Source organism: Nicotiana tabacum, chromosome 19 (genome assembly GCF_000715075.1).
Source record: "Nicotiana tabacum cultivar K326 chromosome 19, ASM71507v2, whole genome shotgun sequence".
Classification (NCBI taxonomy): Eukaryota; Viridiplantae; Streptophyta; class Magnoliopsida; order Solanales; family Solanaceae; genus Nicotiana; species Nicotiana tabacum.
In genome coordinates this window covers 100,098,384-100,120,202 of record NC_134098.1, presented here as the reverse complement: position 1 = coordinate 100,120,202, position 21,819 = coordinate 100,098,384, and the positions used below count along the sequence as shown (strand labels likewise).

Below are 21,819 nucleotides of genomic sequence, written 5' to 3'. Positions count from 1 at the left end.
TTCTTTTTTTTTTTTTGGCTGTAAGAGACCTTTTTAACTTCAAAGTCAACATATCTAAACACACACAAACCTTCTTCTTTTTTTAAGGCTGTAAGAGACCAAAATTTACATGCTTTGAGAACCAAAATAGAAATTTAACAATATCTGAGAGACCAAAAGTACGATTAACCTTCTCTTCTAGCCTTTAACTAAATAAGTTTAATTAGGTTTCTTTTAACTTCAAAGTCAACATATCTAAACACACACAAACATTAACAGTGGAAGTAAAATTTGTTTTTAATGTTATTAGAATAATATAACTCCTTTAAAAACTATTCATGGAAAAAAAAAAAACTAATCAAATTGCAGTTCTATGGTTCTCCTGCCCCATGAGCCAACCAAGTATAATCAAAATTATACCAATTATTCCTTCTTTTTTGAGTCATTTTACTTGATTGCAGGTTATTGCTTAAAACATTGCAGTTCATGGTGTTTTAAGACCAAAAAGCGCAAAAAGATGACAAGTTTTATGGGACTTGAACTGATAAGATACTATTTATATCACCTGAAATTGATTGAATGGAAATTAAGAGCTACTAAAAACGATAGACTTCGAAATTCATACTATAACTTTATATTGGTAGTTTTCAAGTTAGATAGTTCTCTTACATGTAGTAACTATGTACAAGAGCTAGAGAAAGGTTTCATATGATGATGATCAATAGAGAGAATTGTAAGTGAAGCAGGTGGCTATGATGGAGAAGATGCAGATAAATAGCGAAGGTAGCAGTGTCACATTCAAAAGCCTACTCATTCCCCAGTATCCTGCCAAGGTTATTGTGCTATCTGCAAATACTCGAGCTAAGGTTCCAGCTTCTGTTGAAAGTAGTCCACCATTATACGTTCCTTTAGAAAGCCTCGAAGACATGACTCGAGATAGAAGGTTAAGGTTAACACCTGCATGTTTAAAGAAACAAAGGCCTTTTTGTTAGCCATGATTAGAGTTTATGTTGTTGAAGTCATTAGTGTTGTCACGGTTTACCTTCGAGTACTTCAGCAGCTACAAATGTGATAAGAGCTGAAAAGACATATTGTGGTACAGAATAAGGGATTATGACTTGGAAACTCAGTACTATTCCCAAGCATACCAAGATTTCTGATGCTAGCAAGACTTGCCTGTAGGAAATCACTTAAACTTAGTGTATCAGCAAGAGACAATAGACAAGCTTAACATGGTCCATAAAGTATCACTTAAAATACAGATGCTCTTCTTAGACAAAGCAAAATAGAGTTTAAATATTACTAGTTTGTTGGGATATTAAGGAAAACTAGCTGCTGATGATGGATAATATAAAATTTAACAGATGATAATCTGAATATAAAAGTGTACTTAATAACCTGCTATCCCAATTCCCATAGTACTATAGAATCATTGGACTTAGATAAAGGAAAAGTGCGAAGGCAACAATTTGTTTTCCTGGAGGAATAGTAGCTAATTTAACCAATAGTACGATGGAAAAGAATGCGATACTCATTAAGTTTTGTTCCCTGATTTACTTTCTTTTTTTACCTCTTCCCATTCTGTCCCTGCGAATGCATATATTATTGATGAAAATGTCAGGAAACTGCAGAAAGGAACCTTGTATATATGTTTACCTTTCCTCAAACATGTTGCTGAGATAGCTTCCAACAAGAATGTTAACTGGAAGGACAGTCAGCCCAAGACATGCAAGAAAAATGGCCACATTGCTTGTTGACCATATGAAGTAGTACGTGGTGACAACGCTTGATTCAGCAAGTAAAATCTCCATTGCATACTTCAGCATAAAGTATATGAGCAGTTGAACCTGTGCAGAAAATTATGACTGCATAAACAGTTCTCTGTTCCTGTTAAAAAGACCAAGAAAGAGACAAATATGCAATTTCAGTCTGCACAACCCTCAGAAAGATGACAGACACCATTGTGTTCCCAAGGTTACCACTTTGAGTATGTCCTATGAGAATGATTTTTACAAGGCTGTCTACAGAATGTGATGGATACAACCAATTTAGATTTACAATTTATTCTAACTTCAACAGTTCCTTATACAATAGCATCGAACTTTCGGTTCATCTGAACCTAATGATTCCATGTACTAAGAAATTCATGGTTACAATCTGCACGATAAAATGTCTCTCCACCAAAAACTGACATAATTATGGCTTGTACAGAAGATTTTCATCAGATGTCAACAGACTATCTGTCTTCCATAAGATTTTCTTATGGAGATTTTGTTAAGCGCAAAAGATACCAAATCAAACTTGATGAAATCAAATGAAACCCAAACCTTCACTGAGGGGGTAAGCAGCTTATACGCAGAGACAATGGAAGTAACAGGTTTTTGGATCTCCTCTGCAGATTCTTCACTATTATCGCAATCTTGGTCTTCATCTTCATCTTGTTGTTTCTCCTCTGCACTTGAAAGAAGTGGCTGGGAAATACTATTCTGCACTAAACCATTTTCAATCTGCCCTGAGACTCAAAATAATAGCATGTTTCAGGTGGAATTCTAACTATAAAAGGTTAGCAAGGAGTTGCAAAATATACTATGCCTTCATTCTGCCACAAATATGGGGTAAGACAAACTATTCAACGTGATCACATGGTTACGCCAATAATTTGGCATTTATCTGTTTTATTTGACCAATGTAAGTACCAGATCTACATAGCATCCTAAATTTTCTCACAGTAAACAAAAGGTCCTAGTCATTACTGGAAGCTAAAGAACTGAATAAGAACGTTATCAGGTTCCAAGTGAACATAAAGTAGGAAATGCCGTCCATGAAATCATGACATATCTAGTGTTACTTTATTAACAGGTGGAAACAGGCATTCTGCTAAATGAGGTGCATGACAAAGAAGACCGTATAAAAAACTGTTTTGCTCTATGATTGAGGTCCCAAAGTATTGAGTGTAGCAAATGCACTTTTGTATACTACTATATATTATCACAGATAAGATCTCAACATGAAATGACACTCTTGTGACTTCTGAAGAAAGGTTTCTCTATAGGACTAGTGGAGTTAAAAGATGTTTTGTAGAGGAAACACATTAAGCAAAGAAAGAACGTGTATCATATAAATGAATAACTACCACATAATACTGTTGAAAAATAACTCAAACAGATTGTTCATTAAACTTGTCTATGCATACAAATAGGGACTAGATGAGACTAGATATCTTACAAGAAACTTGTAGTTTTCTATGACAAGGAAATTAGGAGGCCTGGTTCAGAAACTCCCACAAGGTTCTCAAAAGGTGAATAACCAATCAGGTTAACAAACCCAAAAAAAAGATGATTATTCAATACTGAAGTGTTAGTCTAGCTGACATACCGCTATTGGCTTTTTGTGGCAGAACATTCACCATTTCCTCTTTTGGAGGTTCTCTAAAGGAAATCCACAAGCATAATAGGTAAAGAAACCATGCAAGAGCCATTATCCATCCTGGTAAAGTGTCTTGGTTAAAAGTGATCTTCATGAACTTAAAGTTAGCTTGAAGCAAGCAGGCAACAGCCGGACCACATGCCATTCCAAGTGCACTTGCACTTACAAAACCAGCGGAAGCCTTCATTCGCAGGTGCAGAGGCACACAATCGCTGATATAGCGCCTATTAACTGCCCTTGCTGAACCAAGCCTGAAATAGTAAAAAAAACATCTAATGGTAAAGATGTCCTGGTCCTGAAAATGTAATCGAACTAATTAATGGTATTATTATGGATGAAATGGAAATGAAGCACGGAGCACATCAATAACTAGATGATTCCAACTGAAAGAGTACTAGAATAAAGTCACTAGTGAGTAATGAAGCAGAAAGGAAGCAGCACTCTAGTGAGTAATCACTATAACAACTTACCCACAAAATAGGCGTCCGATTAGAAGTATGTATATCGAATTGAAATCATACGCCAGTGCATATAAGGTATTCCCAATCAGAAGGACAATGCTGCTGAAAACAAGAGGCTTCATGTAGGATTTATTTGACCATGCACTAAAATATACTGAAGAGAACACCTGAGCAACAGCCATAGATCCAATCACAGCTCCACAAACAGTTGCTGCAGCTCCAAGACTCAAAGAGTAGTCATCTGCTGTTGGGACTATTATATATGTGTTAACCATATACAAGAATGCATTAGCCAAGTTCAACAGAAGTGACATCAAGTGATATCTCTCAGCGGCAGCATGATCCTTGGAAGGAGTTGGCAGTTCTTGTGGTAAAATAAGTGCGTGTTTTCCCAAATAGTGAAGGAAATCAGTTGAATTTGTTAGTCTATCCACTGCATGATTAATAGCTTCGATGATAGGGTCCTGCACAGCATAGAAATATGTTCTGTTTACCAACCAAATCAGGAACAATGGAATCAAAGGTAGATGTTACTTATAGAAGCCACAAGCTCGGCTTTTCTTTCCAAAAATTGTACTTTTTGCAGTCAGTACTATTTCAAAATTGCAGTTTCAATAACTTCCTCAAGAAAATTTACTTTCTGATACCAGAAAGCTTCAGGTATTTTCTTTAGTTCACATTTCCATCATGAGAATGAAGCATTTCTAGCTTCACCACATAAGACAATACATAAGATCAGTTTAACTCAAGAAGTCCAACGTTTCCACTATAATCCCTAGACTTTTCTATAAATTGTCCTAAAAAATTCAATTAGCATAGAATACAAACTATTGGGAGGCATAAATATCACAACAACAAACCCAGTGTAATCCCGCAAGTGGGGTTTGGGGAGGGTAGTGTGTACGCAGACAAACACATACCTTGTGAAGGTAGAGAGGTTTTCCCATAGACCCTCGGCACCGGGGAAGCATAGTCACAGGCATAAATATCACTGGATAGATTTATTTCTGTATTCTGACATATAATTGGTCTCACTAGGAAATAAATAACAAGAAGTATCCCTGGTAACTTTTTTTCCGTGGGATTTACTTTATAGAACCAAATTTAGTTGTATCAACCATGATTTTGAGTGACATGAATATAAGTAAACCTCATCCTTTTGAATATAATAAATGCCTACAATAAATTATCTTTTTATCTTATTTAATTCTTCATAAGCTCCCGTGCACTATGGCCAACAAGCTATGTAACCAAAGTGGATAACCAATAACATTAAGAAATACTATACATAGAAGGACAGGAGAGAAAACCGGAAGTGGAAGAGCAGGCTGATCATATATTGAAATATAGCTCGCACGGTTGTCTTGGAGATCCACAAGATTGCGGGATATGGTTCCAACTACAGCGGAAATGCCCTGCACGTGACTTGTATGGTTGTGAGTTTTGTTCTTGACTTCATGCTAAAGACTAAAGACATATAACGTCAGTTTATACTGTTGGAAATAGATATTATCCTAAAAGTTGCATCCTTAACGAAAATTTGAGAAAACAGAATGTGCTAGTAAAGAACTTCTTTTTTTATTTTAAAAAAGCCGATGCTCCAGGAAAAAATAAAAGGAAAAGACAAGTTGTGTTCAGTTGTCATACCAGATGCTTAAATATTTGTCTCAACTGGGAATAAGGATGATTTGCTCGAGTTTTGACATAGTAATTAGTGAATTTATGCTCACATCTCTTGTCAAACTTTTTCAGTATCTTGCGCACACCAATGGCATTCATTTCAACAAAAACGAGAAGTCGTAGCAGTTCTCTGCCTACTTCTACATATGACTGTTGTAGTTGGGATAATTTTGAACCATCTTGTTGCTGTATCAGGACATCATGTTCTTGCCCAAGCATGGATAACGTACTTGCCAGTTTCCCTTGTTGTTCCAACAGGAACAAAACAATCTTTTCAATCTGACATCATAAATACGGAACACTGATCTAAGTTAAAACAACTACTACTCCAAAATATTATATGATAATAATAGATAAATGGGGCACAAAAATAGGAGACAACTACATTGCGTGATTATCAGTGACTACTCTAGCAGTGCCATTGTAAACAAATTGATGAGTGCTGACATGTGATTTATGTCATTGAAAGGTTATATTTTCTTATGAGTTTCAACGGATGATGAAGTTCCTCGAGTGAAATACAGCCACAAAGAGCCACCAATAACAAACTCCCAAAGTATAGAAGGTTCTGTCATTAGATCGTCTTTTACTGGCTATGTATCATAGATAAAATATGAAAGGGTTCCAGATTGCACATCCAAGAACCTTACTAGTGTGCTTCACTGATAACAAACAACACACAAAAAGAGTAATCTGCTAGTAGCGATAAAATCCTTATACCTTACTAGTGTGCTTCATTTATACCTGCTTATCTAAAACCCTTGAAAAGTCCTTGAGAACATACTCGCGGCTCTGTTCAGAAACTTCAATCTGCTGCACATACTGCTTTACTTTCTTCTTCATCAACTTGTAGTTGATGTAATATCTGAAAGGAGTCAATGTAACCATAACAGTGGTAAGCTACCCAGGGGTATACTAATATTCCATATTATCAAAATTGATGCAAAAACTTTAGGTATCAATTACATTTCCCAAATATGATTCCAAATGAAATATTTTCAACTATTTTAAGGTATTTCTGTTACAAGTGTGCATGATCCTGTTTCGGCATAGAATTTATGTACAATAGCAAGCAAAACACTGGATAAAAATAATACAATAATAAATGAGTTGATAGTTACGATACTAAATTAATATTCTGTGTAGTTCCATGGAAAACTTAACCCCCAAAAAATAGAATTACACACAAAATTAACCCTTGAAACATCACATGAAAAATGAAAAAGGTTTGGGGCAAATGATAAACGTACCCTTGCCATTCTTGAATTTGTGTTTCTTTCAACTTTTTCCCGAAGGCAACCATCTTTCAGAAGCAAGGAATGTTAATCTGGGAATACAAAAAAAGATTAAAGACTCAAAAGCTGATACTTCAAACTACTAATTAAGTATACTAAGATGAATTCAAATCTGTAAATCAGGTAATCACACAAACTCATATAAATTCAAACAAAGTGTTCCAATTATATAAACATATCATTAACTGTTTCTAAGATTTATCCCATTCATAACAAATTAAAATCCTGATTCAGAGTCAAGAAGTCGAAAAATAGGAACTCTATAATTAAAATATTTCTCATAGACCAAAAATAGATGCTCCAAAACTCAATTGCATGTACATGCATGTGGCAAACATGCAAATATCACATATTTTGTAAAACGACAGTCATCCGGAAAATTTCCATATTTTCTGCTAGTCAAAGTTTTTATTTCTCTCTCTCTCTCTTGACACCCAGAAATTTAGAAAAATCTAATTATGAAACCACACACTAAAAGGAAAACTAGAGTAAAACGCACAATCTAAATTTTTTTTACAGAAAACACGTTAGAGTAGGTTTTGTGAAACAACTATAATGGGAAAAAAGGGAAATTATTGGATCTAAGATCTCCATTGCTAGAAGACAGAACTAAAAGGGTATATCCCCCTTTTTTGTGTGTCTATATATATATATATATATATATATATATATATATATATATATATATATGCATGCATGTGAAATCACATAGGAACATACATTCGCCGGAAAGCTGGGCAGTGGGAGCATTTGTGAGGGTGAGGGGTTTCTTGCAGTTCCGACGAGTAGTGAAGTGAGAGTGAAATTACTCAAGAAATTGGTCTCTTCAATCTCGCACGTAATTTGTTGACAATATGCCCACGTATAATCTTTCTAGTCCCGATCACCTATGCCCACGTATAATCTTTCTACTCCCTTTCTATATGAGAGAAATAAATGTTGGATTTAAATTTATACACGGGTAGTGTAAATTACCTTATGGCGTAAAAGGCGTGCACAAAATTTAAACTTATAAATTTTTATAATTTTGAGTTTAAATTTTATATGTAAAGAAATTTTACATTATCAAATCACCTAAAAGAATATTTATAAAGTTAAAATAAGACAAGTTAGCTATTATAATAGATAAAGGTGACCTAATAGTCTTAAGTGTGTATATTACCTAAATTTAAATTTAATTTTTTCTTTAGCTTGCAAGAAGTATATATGCATTACAATTGAAACATTCGGAAGTTACAGAATTAAACATATATTTGTCTTTGTCATGATCCATAAATGATTTCGTTCAAAGAACAAAATTTAAAAGTTTGTGGCTATAGTTTGAAGTGATAACTTTATATTTTGTCGTCTCCGTTTCTGCTCATTTTCTTTTTCGCATGAGAAGCCAGAGTAGAAGAGAGGAGAAGCCAAGGGAGGAATCATTTTCACGAGAATTGAATCTTTTACCCCTAGTATATGAAATCATATACAGTTTGACTAAGAAATTACTTCTCATTTACTTCTTTTTGCGAGTAATTCCCTTTTCTCTTTTTGCTACTGTTGGTTTTGCCAAAAAGGACATTTTGATGAGGAATTTATTTATATTTTGAAGTGATATTAGACCATCTCCAACGCTGCTGCATTTTGCCATAATGCAGTCAGTTTTTAGAAAAATTTGGCTCCAATGCTCCCCCATTTTTTGGGGGCAAAATGGGGATGAATAGTGTCACTCCAAATTTGGAGGAACACTATTCTATCTCTTCTCCTCCATTACTATTTTTTATTACTTTATTATTATTTTTATTATTTAACTCTTTTAATTTATCTTTTTATATATACCTAATTATGTTTATGTAATATTTTTATAATATTAATTTTACATTTTAACTTTAGCGTATAATTTTGATAAATTAATTTTCGTGAATTTATTATTTTTATGTAAAATTATAAGTTAATTTTATTATGGGTTATAATTGTACAAAAAATATATAATCATCTCAAAAAATGAATGGTGAAAATAAAAATTATTAGATGTTGCTAAAATTGAAAGATACGAATATAAAATATTAGATGTTGCTAAAATTGTGAAAATTAAAAATACATTAAAATTGAATATATAAAAAAGAAAAAAAGATATAGAATTTATTTAGTAGAAATAAGAAAATAAAATTTAAATAAAAGATAATAATATAATATTGAAGAGAGAGAATAATATAAAATGGAATATTCTTTTTTGGGTAAAAAATAGAGTAATTGTTAGAGTAACTTTACTCCATTTTGAAAAGAGAAAATGAAGTCAATGGTTGGAGATGCCTAAGTATTGAATACTAGTATTTTAAAAGGTGTGGACGTAAGGCGAATTATTTTACATATGACTCAGCGAGGCGTAAGCCCCGAAGCATGGGGTGTAAGCCCCATAGGTATTTAATTTTTACTATTTTATAAAATAATATAATTACAGTAAATATTTATAAACATGTAAAATTGCATAAAAATAAAGAAAACTATATATATATATATGTTCTTCGTCCCCACAAAAAATTAATCAAAACAATCTATTATACGCTACTTAGAAGTTCAAGTAACTTGAGTAAAAAAGAATAAAGTTTTCTACATGGAGGAACAAAAAGGATGACTAACCTTCAATTTGAACTTTGAATGTGCTGGTATGAAGGAGAATGTAGTTCTCTTTGTATTTGTAAAAAAACAAATTGAATATTCGTTACTTTTGGGAGATATTAGCAGACTAGCGAACAAGATAAAGAATTGGGAAATACCATGAATTGGGGTTTCAATCAATAAAAAAGGTCTTGACTTTTAAATTTAATACATTTCAGTTCCTTTTTAAAACTTTTGAGTAATTACCAAGCTGAATTTTGAAAATTTGGGTATTATATGAATGACTTATTCAACAAGTTTTGTTTTAATTTAAAAAAATCTCTAGGGCTTACGCCTCACTAAAAAAAACTCGCCTCAAACGCCCGGGCGTACGCCCCGAATTGTTGGGCGTACGCCTATTGAGACTTTCGTCCCACTCCATCGCCCGAAACGTTTTTGGTGCTCCTCGCTCCAGGGCTCGCCCCGAAAACGTCTTTTAAAACTATGTTGAATACCTATCATTAATGTCTAGTTTTCGAACAAATATGGTAAAAAGGTCCCCATGCTTACTGCTTAGGGAGGGGAATATATAGTCTCCTTTTAATATATTATTCTGAAGAAAAATTTCTAGGTTACTTTTTTTTGTTTGAAAGAGACAGGCACATATTGCACCTTTTAGTTTTTGGATACACTGTAATACTGTATATTCAATTATGACTTACACATGGAACTCGTATATTGGGACATAATCCCCTTTTTGTCTCCTCCGGGATTTTTTAATGTTGATTTTATAGCTGTTTATAGCCTCAACTTCCTTTTCTTTCCTCTTTTAAAAAAATGTCTCTTTGTTATTGCGCTAAATGTTCTCCGAGCTAAAAATAGCAGGTGGGTCGGATATATAGCATATGTTAGTATTATATGTATATAATTGTGTATAATTTATTTTTAGAAAACATATTACATATCCTAGTCAGTAGTCATATTCAATACATCATAAGGTTATAATCATTGATGATTCTAAAATGGATAAGTCAACATTACATGCAATTGTATTTGGAATTATTACAGGTGATCTGATCAATTATTGAGCAGACAACCAGAAACTAACGAGATGGAAAATTTTGTAGTTAGAAATTTCCATGTATAACAAAGAATTGCTCTCATGCCAATTATGAAGGTTCAACATACATTAAAGTATAGGATTTCAACTCGACGAACTAAAAAAGTAAAAATCCTCTCCAGTTCTATATATATTTTCCTCTTCCACTCAAAAATAAAATTAAAAATTATAAAAAGCAGGCGAGACAAAAACATGCAGCAGGTCCACCCCATACAAAATGGAGTACGTAGCTGGATTTTGCTTGAATACAAGGTGGAAAAATGGACAGATTAAGACAAACTGTAATTAAGTGGTCACACATTGAAATGAATAATAATTTTTCCACATCTAGTACATTTAGCCACACCATAAATTAAACAAGAGATTATGCAAATGCAGCTAATCATGAACAAGATCGGTTAAAAATTAAAATAGAATAGTGGAGTATTACATATAGCTCCTAAACTCAAAAACTGGAGTACATATCAAATATGACATTGGATGAGCTTTTGTGAGTAGAAGCACATGTTCAGCAGAAAGAAGAAATGCATGCACATATATACAGGGACAGTTAGAAAAGGGTACAGTTTTGCTTACAATTTAAAGCTGAGAGAGTAAATGAACTGATTCTTGATGCTCTTTCAGTAGTGTCTAATGACATGAGTCCATACTTATGGAGAAAAAATGCTGTGAGGGTGTGAAATTCAAGAATCTTTGTGGGGTTTTGTAAGGAAACTTAAAGAGGAGGAGAAGGTGTACTACTATTGGGGGGGAGGGGGGACGGGGGGGCGGGGTTGGTAAGTCCGGATGTCAGGGGGCCAGGTAAAGTAGGACAGCTCACAACCAAGTAACTCATTAGTCTCTAAGAATTGGACACGTTTTCCACTATGGACAAATTAAATAACAGTACTCGTTAAAACAAATTCAATTTGTTTGATATAGATTGACTAATTAAATACAAAATTTAAACATAGCCTTATGCTCTTAAATATATTATAACATTTAATTTGTGTGGTTAACACTTTTTAAATATGTGATCTTAAATATATCATAATATTTTTATGGTCATTACTCTCTCCGTTCACTCTTACTTATTCATTATATTAAAAATATATTTTCACTTTTATTTGCCTACTATACTAAATAAAGAGAAAGATAATCTTTTTTTCTGTTTTGCCCTTATCATTAAATATTTTCCAAATTATTTCTCAAGACTTTTGAAAATGCTATTATTATTATTATAGAAAAAAATATAAAATATATATTTTTTATTTATTGCTTCTTAAGGGTGCGAAAAGTCCAAAGTGGACAACTAAAAATGAGCAAAAGGAGTATAAAGATTTCTCATAAAAGATTTAGAGTTAATTGCTATAGAAATATACCAAATTTATTGGAATAAGCTAATAAGGAAATACTCCATCTATATTTCCTTTTTACTTGTCAAGTCTATTTAAAATGATTTTCTTATTTACTTGTTATTTTAATTAGCAAATCAAGAAAGACTTAATTAGGAGATAGGAGATTAAAGGTCCTCTTAACGTGTACACCTAGCAAAGTCACGTGAAGGATATTATATATGCATATATATATATATATATATATATATATATATATATATATATATATATATATATATATATATATATATATATGTACCTCTTATTTCGTCATTATGTTGCACATTCAGTGCATATACAACACATTCAATTCATGGCACATTTTACGTGAGATTTAAGGCTTGTACGTACGTACTACATACTGCAGCTTAATTGCAGTCTTGTGTTTCATCTTGTCAATTACTCATCATGCAGATAGTCATAGCTCGATCAACACATCTTTAATTTATTTTTGGATTTATTCGTGTTCGTTCTAACTGCAACTACGACATTACGATTTACGGAGAAATAAAAGGAGAAAAAGAACCTCCAGTAAAATGGCTTTCTTTTCTTTTTGTTATAAATAAATGAAAAGGACAGTACCAACTCTACTACCACCATTTTGAGTGGTTCATCTTGATCGTAATATTGATTCTTTTACGTACATACAAGCCTCCGAGAGTACTGTAAATCTATCTAATTTGTGCATATATTAATTTCTAGTGGAAAACAGCATCATGAATTCATGACTGACTAACAACTGGACGACTCAATTAGTGCAATCCTATGAACTGGTCATGAACAACAAAATCTATTGGTGGAAGTTAACTTCATGGCTCAAATTTCAGATACTAGAATGATATAGTAATATGTTCTGGCTAAATCACCTTAGATATAAGAGTAGTTGTTTTATGCATATATATGTCTCATAGTATGACTATGATATGCATCCATTAAAGGCGAAGGAATATACCTCTTCTTATCCAACGGTACTGGCATCCTTGTCAATAATATAATGGGTGGAAATAATAAAAGATTAGGGTTTGAATTTCGGTTAAAATAAAAAATGCTAGATGATTTACTATAATTTTGGTGGACAAATACTCGTGAAAGGTGGTAATTACTTGATAAAATAATCTAGGTGTACGTGGTGGAACAACGCCTTTGTAGAAGGAAAAAAAAAAGGAGTATTCCCTTTTCTATATGTGCTGGTCCAAATCAGATCATTTTCCCAACCAAAATTAACGTGGACACTTTCATCATTTAATAAAACTCTATTTGTCTCCGTTTGTTAGAGACAAAGAGCCAACCTAAACTCAGAGGTTCTCAGATTCGATTTTAGGTTTAACTGTTGTCAAGAAAGTATTAGTCACAGGTAAAATAACAACATTACAACTAGCTAGGACCACTTTAATTTTCTCAGGTACGGGTAAAACTCATAGCTCGATTAGGATTTTTTTTTTTAAGCTTCTTGTCCAGGTCATTGGTAAATTAAACTTAAACAATGACTAATTAAGTGTGTTAGGTTTAGTTCAAGGTATTTAAAAACTGGTGTTTGGTTTGCCTTTAGGTGCACGACAAGATCACAAAGAAAGTCCAACTTGCTAAGTCAGGTACAGTATATGATATATTAATTGTAATCACTTGATATTTATCTAAAATGAGCTTAATTTGTTGTACTTTTATTCTTTTGTTATTGTCGAATTTGCTTTGTTTGTTGCCCAAATTAAATGCAGCATGAGTCCAAAGACAGAGGCTTCTTTCACTAATTTGTAAGGACCTACATCAAAGATTCTCTCCCACTTGATCAATCTTATCCATTTGAAATATATATGGCTTACCATCTCCAATATTTATATTTCTTATATTTCACTAAAAGTCAAGCATCAAATTCATGTTTTTTACTGTTAATAAAGATGGGATATATGTAATTATGAGTCATTTTACTTGCAAGGTCAGCATCAAAATTCTTCTTCTTTTTATATATATACTAGATGAAGCACGCCCGTGCTGAGCACGGGCCCAACAAAGCGATGTTGCGATAACCTATCGAAAAAAATAAAAAGGTGTTGCGAAAATGTATGTAATTGTTTACACTACATACGTACAAAATTTCATATCCCAGTTGACAAGCATATAGTGTATTGCAAGAACTTTGCACTACCAAAAAATATTTCCTCCTTTGTATTTGCTCTCATGAATCAAAAGAAGTTACATCATAAAATAAAAACAAAGGATAAAGCTTCACTAAATAGGTATGTACAATCATTTTAGCAGACATTTTTTAGTTTTTTTCAAGCGCGGTAATTACCGCGAAAACTTTGCTTGCTTGGAGGTGTCTGGAGGCTCACGCAGCACAACCAACAAGCAGACCCAAACCCAACCATTACAATCAGGAGGCACGTGGGCGTGACATCGAACATGTAAAGCATATTGCTTTTCGCATATTGGATTCTCTCCATCTCCAACTCTGCCTTAACAAGAAGAATTATGTTAGAATTTATCAAGATAGCTCATATAGAAATTATGTAAGTCCGAATTAAATTTGAGTAAGAATGCGATAAATACTACAGATCAGTAAGTCACATTTGAAGAGTCAACCATTAATATTCCTCTAATGCAAAAGAAGCTACAGAATTTTCTAATATGCTGTTCTTTTGCGTGTTAGAGTTTGAAGTATGTGCTTGTCCCTAATTGTCATAGCACCTACTAAAAAAATGGAATTTTCATTTCCCTTTAGTACAATAAAAGTAAGAGAGTTACTTTCATTTATTTCCAGAAAGAAACTAACAGAAATATTAAGTTTCATACCACAAATTCATACCAAAATTTTCTTAAACATTGAGATGGTACAAGATTTATCTAAATACTGCAACGATAAAACTTCAACTGCAGTACATATACATTTGCTGGAAGAAGTCCATGTATTGATCAAATCCTTGCAATTATTAAAAACAAATGAAGTGGTCCTAAATGTATTACATAAAAGCAACAATCTAGACAGCGAATCATCAAATATGAGAAATGAGAAGCAATTATGTTTCTTTGCTACTTATTGTTGAGGTCTGGTCATTCACTGAATGACAAGAGCTATTATATTAGCGGAAACCCATGGTGCATCAACTTTGGGCAAGAGACGTAAGAGTTGCCATGTCCATATAAATGACAAAATAAAGATTGTGTTAGCTGCATTCTCTACACAAAGAGTCTATCCTACTTTGTTTTTAAGTGTCATATGATCAGAAATCCGATACTATTTGCAGAACATGATCGGTTAATGCATTCCCAATACTACTGCTATCTTAGAAACAGTAAGCAATAAATAAAAAAAACACAATGAGACCTAGATCAAGATGTATACATGTAAAATTTGCTTCTACACCAAAAAGATCGTACCATTTCTTCGAATTATGTCCTTCTCAACTAAGGCTAAATCATAATATAAGCAGTTAGAAATATCTAAAAAAATTGGGAGACTTCTATGTCCTCTTCAATTGGCACCAAGACAAACTCTAGGCATCTAAATTGGAAAATTAACATTGGGAGATTTCATAACTTTAGGAGAAAGAGGCTAAGATAAAGTTCTTGACATCTAAAGTGAAAGAAAATCTTAAATTAAAGATTGTAGTTCCAAAAATAAGATATAGTTTATTTAGTAGTCTAGAGAGCCTTATTTCATGTTTCACATAATTAATACCGACAGAAATATACCCTGTCCAAATGCTCCAATATTAAAACTTATCTTAGTAATTAAGGTAAATTTTTAGTTTAATCAAGTTAGAGTGCAAAGTTGGGAAGATAAAATTATAGTCTGCAATTTATAGCACATGAGAGTTCTTTGAGGGTGTCAACTACTTATCATACCTGAAATTATTTTACTTGAATCCTTTTTACTTTTATGAGAGAAATGGAGTAGAACAACATTGAAATATGATTAATGAGAAAGTGCAATACTTGCCTTTTTTTTACTGTTATGAGGCAAATAGAGTAGAAAAATGAAATGTTTATATTAAAATGCAGCACGAAATTATCCATACAGCAGTCATGAAAATTAAGATAACTGATATAATATGTTAATAATGCATTCTTGCTATTCACAGTGGCAGCCACATAAGCAAGTAAAGGGTGAAAAAGATAACCAAATGGACAGCTCAATTCAAGATGCATATCCATATTTTGCCTCTAGGTGAGCCCACAATAGTGCTATTATCTCTACTCTAATTAAAAAGGTAAACATGAAGCAAAAAATAAACAAAAATACAAATGCAAATATAGAATAACGAAACTGTAATAATCAAAGTATGAATTTCAAATGAAGACCATGAAGCTAATAGATATTTCAGTGCTATCAGCAGTTGTCAAAGTCATACATCGGGATATTCCTTGTCCATTTTTTTAGCTTCTAACAATATTTATTTTAGTTATATATATATTTTTAATAAGTTAGCTTCTACCATTGTTATTCACGGCATATCACCAAAATTTCCACAAATCTCAAATGTCGAATGTTTAATCACTAAACAACTACTAAAAATTAAGGTCCCTTTGGATGTACAAATATTAATGAATTATTGATGAATTTTTTATGTGCTTGCACATCTATTTCTCTTTGACCCATGTATTCCTCATTTTCTTCGGGTTTTTTTTTTTATTTAAAAGAATGAAAGATCCATGTCAGATGTCAAATTTATTTAACAAAGAAGATCTTCAATTAGTGCTGATCCACAAAACATAAAGCAAATTAAATGAAACAGTTTTGCGTAGAGTTTAAAACAAGAAATTTTACCCTTCTCCACGAAATCAAGCAAAAATAACATTTCAGCCCTGAAGCCCCTTGAATTGCAGCAATTTCTCAATCAAAGAGAAGACTTGTGTGGGAATTGAGGCATAATTATTGTTTCAGTGGAAAGGGTCATGGTCCATGAAAGGGTTGCAAAGGTTCAAGTGCTTGCTAGGACAAATGTATCACCGGTACTCCTGAAAGCAAGTTAAACTCCAGCTAATTTAATTGTTTAAACAATTGAGCATAATACTATACCGAGATGAGCATAATGATTGACAAACAATTTGAGAATATGCACTGAAGAAACATAAGTTTAACAAAATGTATACGACAATCATTTTTATTCCTTTGTTTAATGAAAGTTAAAAGAAAAATAATTTTTTTCTTACTGATACAGTTGTCTGGATTTACTGATATTAAATAAAAACAAATGCTCTTAATTTTATTTTTTTAAAATAAAGCAAATTATTAGCTAATAGAACTCCTAATCCTTCCGACTCATTAGGGAAAAACCCATAGGAAATTAGATTTAACAATCACAACCACAAATTGAAAAATGAACTCTATGGTAAAATCCAAAATATAAAATCCTAAGTCAAACTCACAAAACTCATATAAGCACATATTCCTAAAGAAGAAAAATAAAAAGGAACCTGCATTTGCAAATGAGGCAAAATAACTAATACACACGTGTGGAATTCAGCCAAAATAATCAAAGTAAATACGAAACAATACAACTCCAATGATCGTAAAAGAGATGCAAGGAAAATATAGAAGAGATCGAACATATATACTAAAAAGTTAAGAATAGCAACAATAGTGAAACTGTAAACCAGGTAATGAAGAAGGAAAAGAAGAAGAGAAAACTAAAATAAAAATGAAATATGCATAACAAATAAAGGGGGAAGAAGAAGCAAAGCTCCAGTGCAACAAACAACAAAAAGTGAAGAACAAAAAAGAGAGTAACTTGCAGAGAAATACCAACCTAAACATTGTGAGACCCAACAGAGAAGACAACGAAGACGCTGGAGATGGGGAACTGAGCTGAGGGAAAATTCTAGATGAAGAAGAACGATAAAGAACACCTCAGATGAGCTAGCCAATAAATATCACGCGTCTGTTATACATTAAGAAAAGTCAAAAATGCCCTCAGATGGTCGACCATCTTCGCTCTTCTATATAATAGAAATATATATATATATTCACAAAATTACATCATTATAGGGGGAGGGATGGGTTCCCTTGGAGATTGTCATCAATATCTAGCATTGTGTTAATATTACAAACATTAGTTTTTCTTTCAAATACAGTTCCTAAGATGTCTGCCGCCCCCACTGCATCGTTTGCAAACACCAGAGGAACTGCTAAAAATTGGATTCTATCAAAAATTTCCTTCCTAGCTCCTTCCTTTGCGAGGAGGTCTGCCACTTGGTTCTGCTCCCTGTAGCTATGGCTCTGCCTTTTCCAATGGCATGTGCATGTCAAGACATCCAAAAATATGTTACAAGAATGAGTCGTTCATAAATGAATATAAGTTTCTTTTCATCTGCCTAAATCTTGACGGACATAGTTATTCGATATCCAATAAATTAATTGAGATGTATACAAGCACTACCAACATTTAAAAATGAAGTTAGCAAGTTATACCTAGTCAGTGTGATTGTTGCCCCATGGAACAACAAATTTGAGGGATCTACATATACCATTGTCTCTAATGGGCCAATAATGATGCTTGGGTTTTTTAGAAAATTTTATCTCTTATATCAAACTATTACATCCTATTTATTATAAACTAAAATAATTTCAAAATATTATTACTTATAGCTACCTTTTCTATTTTATAGCAAAATAGGTATTTATTTTATACCCTACCATTGAGGAGTGAATTACGCCAATTATGTACTTTATCTCTCTCTTCCCTCTCTCTCTAGATCTATCAGCAATATTCTCAATCCTCTCTCTTCTCCCTCAAATCTCTCTTCTCATATCAATTACTTATCATGGGTATGAGATTGACGCACCGGCTATGCAAATCCACATTAGTGAGAGAGTAGTAAGTCAATGAGGTAAAAGTGCTTCCCCATCAAAGGCATAACAGTGCAAGGGTGAGTAAACCAAATATTAATTTTTACTTTTCAAACCTGAGCACATAATTAGGATGATCACCGCTATCAAGATTATCATAATCTTTTGAATCTGGGAATGAGAAATTTACACATGATAGTCCATTGGAAGAAGTAACACCCTCAGCATATAAGACATCCACATCTGAAGGTTCATAGTCAGCATATAAGATACCTACGCCGGAGAAGATTTGAGGGCCGAGTTTTTGTTCATCTCCATTTTTAGTTTTAATACAATGTATACAGTATTTTGCTTGGCCGGAAAATGCTATATCCGGCGAACTTTCTCTTCTTTGCTATAGTCACATACAAACATACAAATACATTATATTATGTACAAATACACTCAAATATATTATATTTGTGAATAAATACATTATCTTTTCACATGTATTTATGTATTCTGAAGGGCTGTATTTTTTTAATACAACTGAATATCATTGTTTTTGTAATTTTTTATTGTTTGAATACAGTCGAATTGAATACGGTAAATTGAATACAATATATAATAGTGAATAATGAATATCTGTGGATTGAATACAATGTATACAGTTGAATTGAATAGAACAGTATACACCCTGTTTCTTGATTTTTTTGTTATTTGAATACAACTGAATTCAATATAGTAAAATTGAATATAATTCAATATTGCGTTTTTTCTTATTAAACACCCGTAATCACTATTTTTTAGGTGGGTTACCTTACTGTATTTATAAATAAAGTCGTGTGAATACATGGAATACATAATTAAACAACTGTAATCCTTATTTTTAGGCGGATTACCTCACTGTATATATAAAGCAGTCGCGCGAATACATGGAATACAACACAATAGCAACATAATTTTATAAAATTGATTTTGTTGAATTAAATTAGGAGTGATACATGCTAGTTGTTCCTCTTTCCGTTATTAAACATCTGGATTTCCCTATTTTTTAGGCGAATTCCGCTACTATATTCATGAATACAGAAGCGCGAATACAGCGAATACAGTCGCGTAACAACTAAATAGTGGCTATATGAAGTAATTATGTACATTGTATATATAGGAAGTTAATAGCCACTAAACGATAGTGGTTTCTGAAAATTCGTATATCAGAAATTGGGGCATTATCATTTTTAGCCCGCGCCAGAAACTATTTACATTTGGTAGCCGAAAAAGTGTATAAAATTTGTATAATTTTTATATATAACATACAAAATGTATATATATATATATACAAAAAATATATGAATTTTATATATTTTTCGACTATTATTTTTATAACGGCTATACAATATCATTTTCCATCAGAAATTAGTACAATGTGACTCCCAAAGGGGGTAGTCTTGATGGAATGTTCCCATTTTTTATGGTCTTAGCAAAGTGTCATCCTTTTTTACTTGAACATCATAGTTCTTCAATTTTTAAAGCTTGAAATTTTTGTTTGGTGGTGAAAAATAAAAGTTAATAATCGATTTTGTTAAAATCGTTTAAATGTTGATAATTTATACTTAACTTTTAATTCAAATATAGATTTTGGTAATTTACTATAAAAATCTTTAAAACTCCATTGTTGGATCTTAGAAAGTGTTGAATAAGACAAAATGAATCTTTTTGATTTGGTATTATTAGACTAAATTGGTGGTCAAGGATTGTTGGTACGTGTAAGCTTTGTTTCAAAGTTGAGATCATTTGCATCAGATTTGGGGTGGTTTGATCAAAATTGAAGTTGCAAATTCGAACAACACTTTGTTAAAACAACCCAAAAAAATATGCCAATCCAGTAAGCTTCGATGAATAACTTAACAAATAGGTAGAGAAAATATATCATCAACTCTACCAATGCGATAGAGAAATACCTGAGGAGCAGAAGTATGACAATCCGGTAGACTTCAATGGACAACTTAATAGATAGATAGAGTAATAATAATATCAAACCTACCAAATTCGGCAGAGAAATCCTAAAGAGCAAAAGTATGATAAACCGGTAGACTTCGATAAATAATTTAATCCGGTAAAAAAACTCCTGAAGAGCTGTGTATGATTTTGGGGTCATTTTTAAAGTAAAAGTTGCACGAGGCGCCCTATTTGGTCGCCCTCATTTAACTTGTATCCACTTTTTTTTTTTTATTAGTACCCAAAGTTTAAACAACTTTAGGCTTTTTTTCCCTCATCTTTCTTCTTCTTCTTCTTCTCCTTCTTCTTCGGGTGAAAGTGATGTTATATGATATTTGTGAACATATTTTAAGGTTGTTTATAATGTTTTACGGTGGTGAGCTGTTGTGGCGCTTTTATTTTTACTATTGCTTAGGGTTTTTTTTTCTTCTTTTTCTTAATTGCAAAATGGGTTTGTTAAATTTATTGTTGTTTTGACAAATTGATGATTGGGGTTTGTTCTTAATAATTTTTGGAGGTTGTGTTTCAAATTTGAGCTCATTTGGAGTAGATTTAGGTGTTAAATCGTATATTAAATTGTTAAAATTCAAAGAACAAATTTCTGTTTCTGGGCAATTTGAACTTCAGGCTTGTTTGGCCTTAAGTGCATGAAGACGTTGGTTGCACTTCAGACCTATTTGGCCTTAAGTGTATCTGAAGTGCAATTTATTCACTTCAGCCTTTTTGGCCTTAAGTGCATGAAACCATTGGTTGCATTTTAGACCTATTTGGCTTGCACTGAAGTGCAATTTTTTCACTTCAGACTTTTTGGCCTTAAGTGCATGAAACCATTGATTGCACTTCACACCTATTTGGCCTTAAGTGCAGCGTAATTTTTTCACTTCAGACTTTTTGACCTTAAGTGCATCCGAAGTGTAATTTTTTCACTTCAGACATCTCTGGCATTAAGTGCATGAAAATATTGACTGCACTTCATACCTATTTGGCTTTAAGTGCAAGTGCTAATTATTTTTTTTTTAACTTCACACCTGATAAGTCTAAAGTTGATAGTAAAGTGAGTAGTCTTGCAAATATTTTTACAAAGTGGGTATAATTTTAATTGTGACCCCCAAAACCGAGTATAGATGTAAAAGTCTTTTTT

The 21,819-nt window shown here is 32.6% G+C and overlaps 1 protein-coding gene and 1 long non-coding RNA gene across 4 annotated transcripts; both read right to left on the bottom strand.

The window, feature by feature from the left end:
- Nucleotides 1-585: 585 nt before the first annotated feature.
- On the bottom strand, nucleotides 586-11,220 carry LOC107795689 (SPX domain-containing membrane protein At4g22990). 3 transcript variants are annotated; one of them, XM_016618364.2, is made up of 11 exons: nucleotides 11,115-11,220; nucleotides 6,797-6,873; nucleotides 6,291-6,411; nucleotides 5,514-5,825; nucleotides 5,177-5,281; nucleotides 3,876-4,330; nucleotides 3,355-3,656; nucleotides 2,307-2,491; nucleotides 1,636-1,826; nucleotides 1,022-1,155; nucleotides 586-936 (listed from the first exon to the last, which is right to left on the bottom strand). In XM_016618364.2, the coding sequence occupies exons 2-11, from the start codon at nucleotides 6,847-6,849 to the stop codon at nucleotides 698-700; spliced, it is 2,097 nt and encodes a 698-aa protein (XP_016473850.1). In that variant the 5' UTR covers nucleotides 6,850-6,873; nucleotides 11,115-11,220; the 3' UTR covers nucleotides 586-697. The 3 variants fall into 3 exon arrangements, with proteins under 3 accessions (XP_016473850.1, XP_075094370.1, XP_075094369.1); XM_075238269.1 differs by having other exon boundaries at nucleotides 6,267-6,411; nucleotides 11,115-11,214; XM_075238268.1 differs by lacking the exon at nucleotides 11,115-11,220 and adding an exon at nucleotides 7,562-7,766.
- Nucleotides 11,221-14,035: 2,815 nt separating this feature from the next.
- Nucleotides 14,036-17,806, bottom strand: LOC107795690 (uncharacterized). The gene is made up of 3 exons (XR_001650208.2): nucleotides 17,662-17,806; nucleotides 16,680-16,870; nucleotides 14,036-14,363 (listed from the first exon to the last, which is right to left on the bottom strand). It is a non-coding gene; the product is annotated as an uncharacterized LOC107795690 (long non-coding RNA).
- Nucleotides 17,807-21,819: the final 4,013 nt, after the last annotated feature.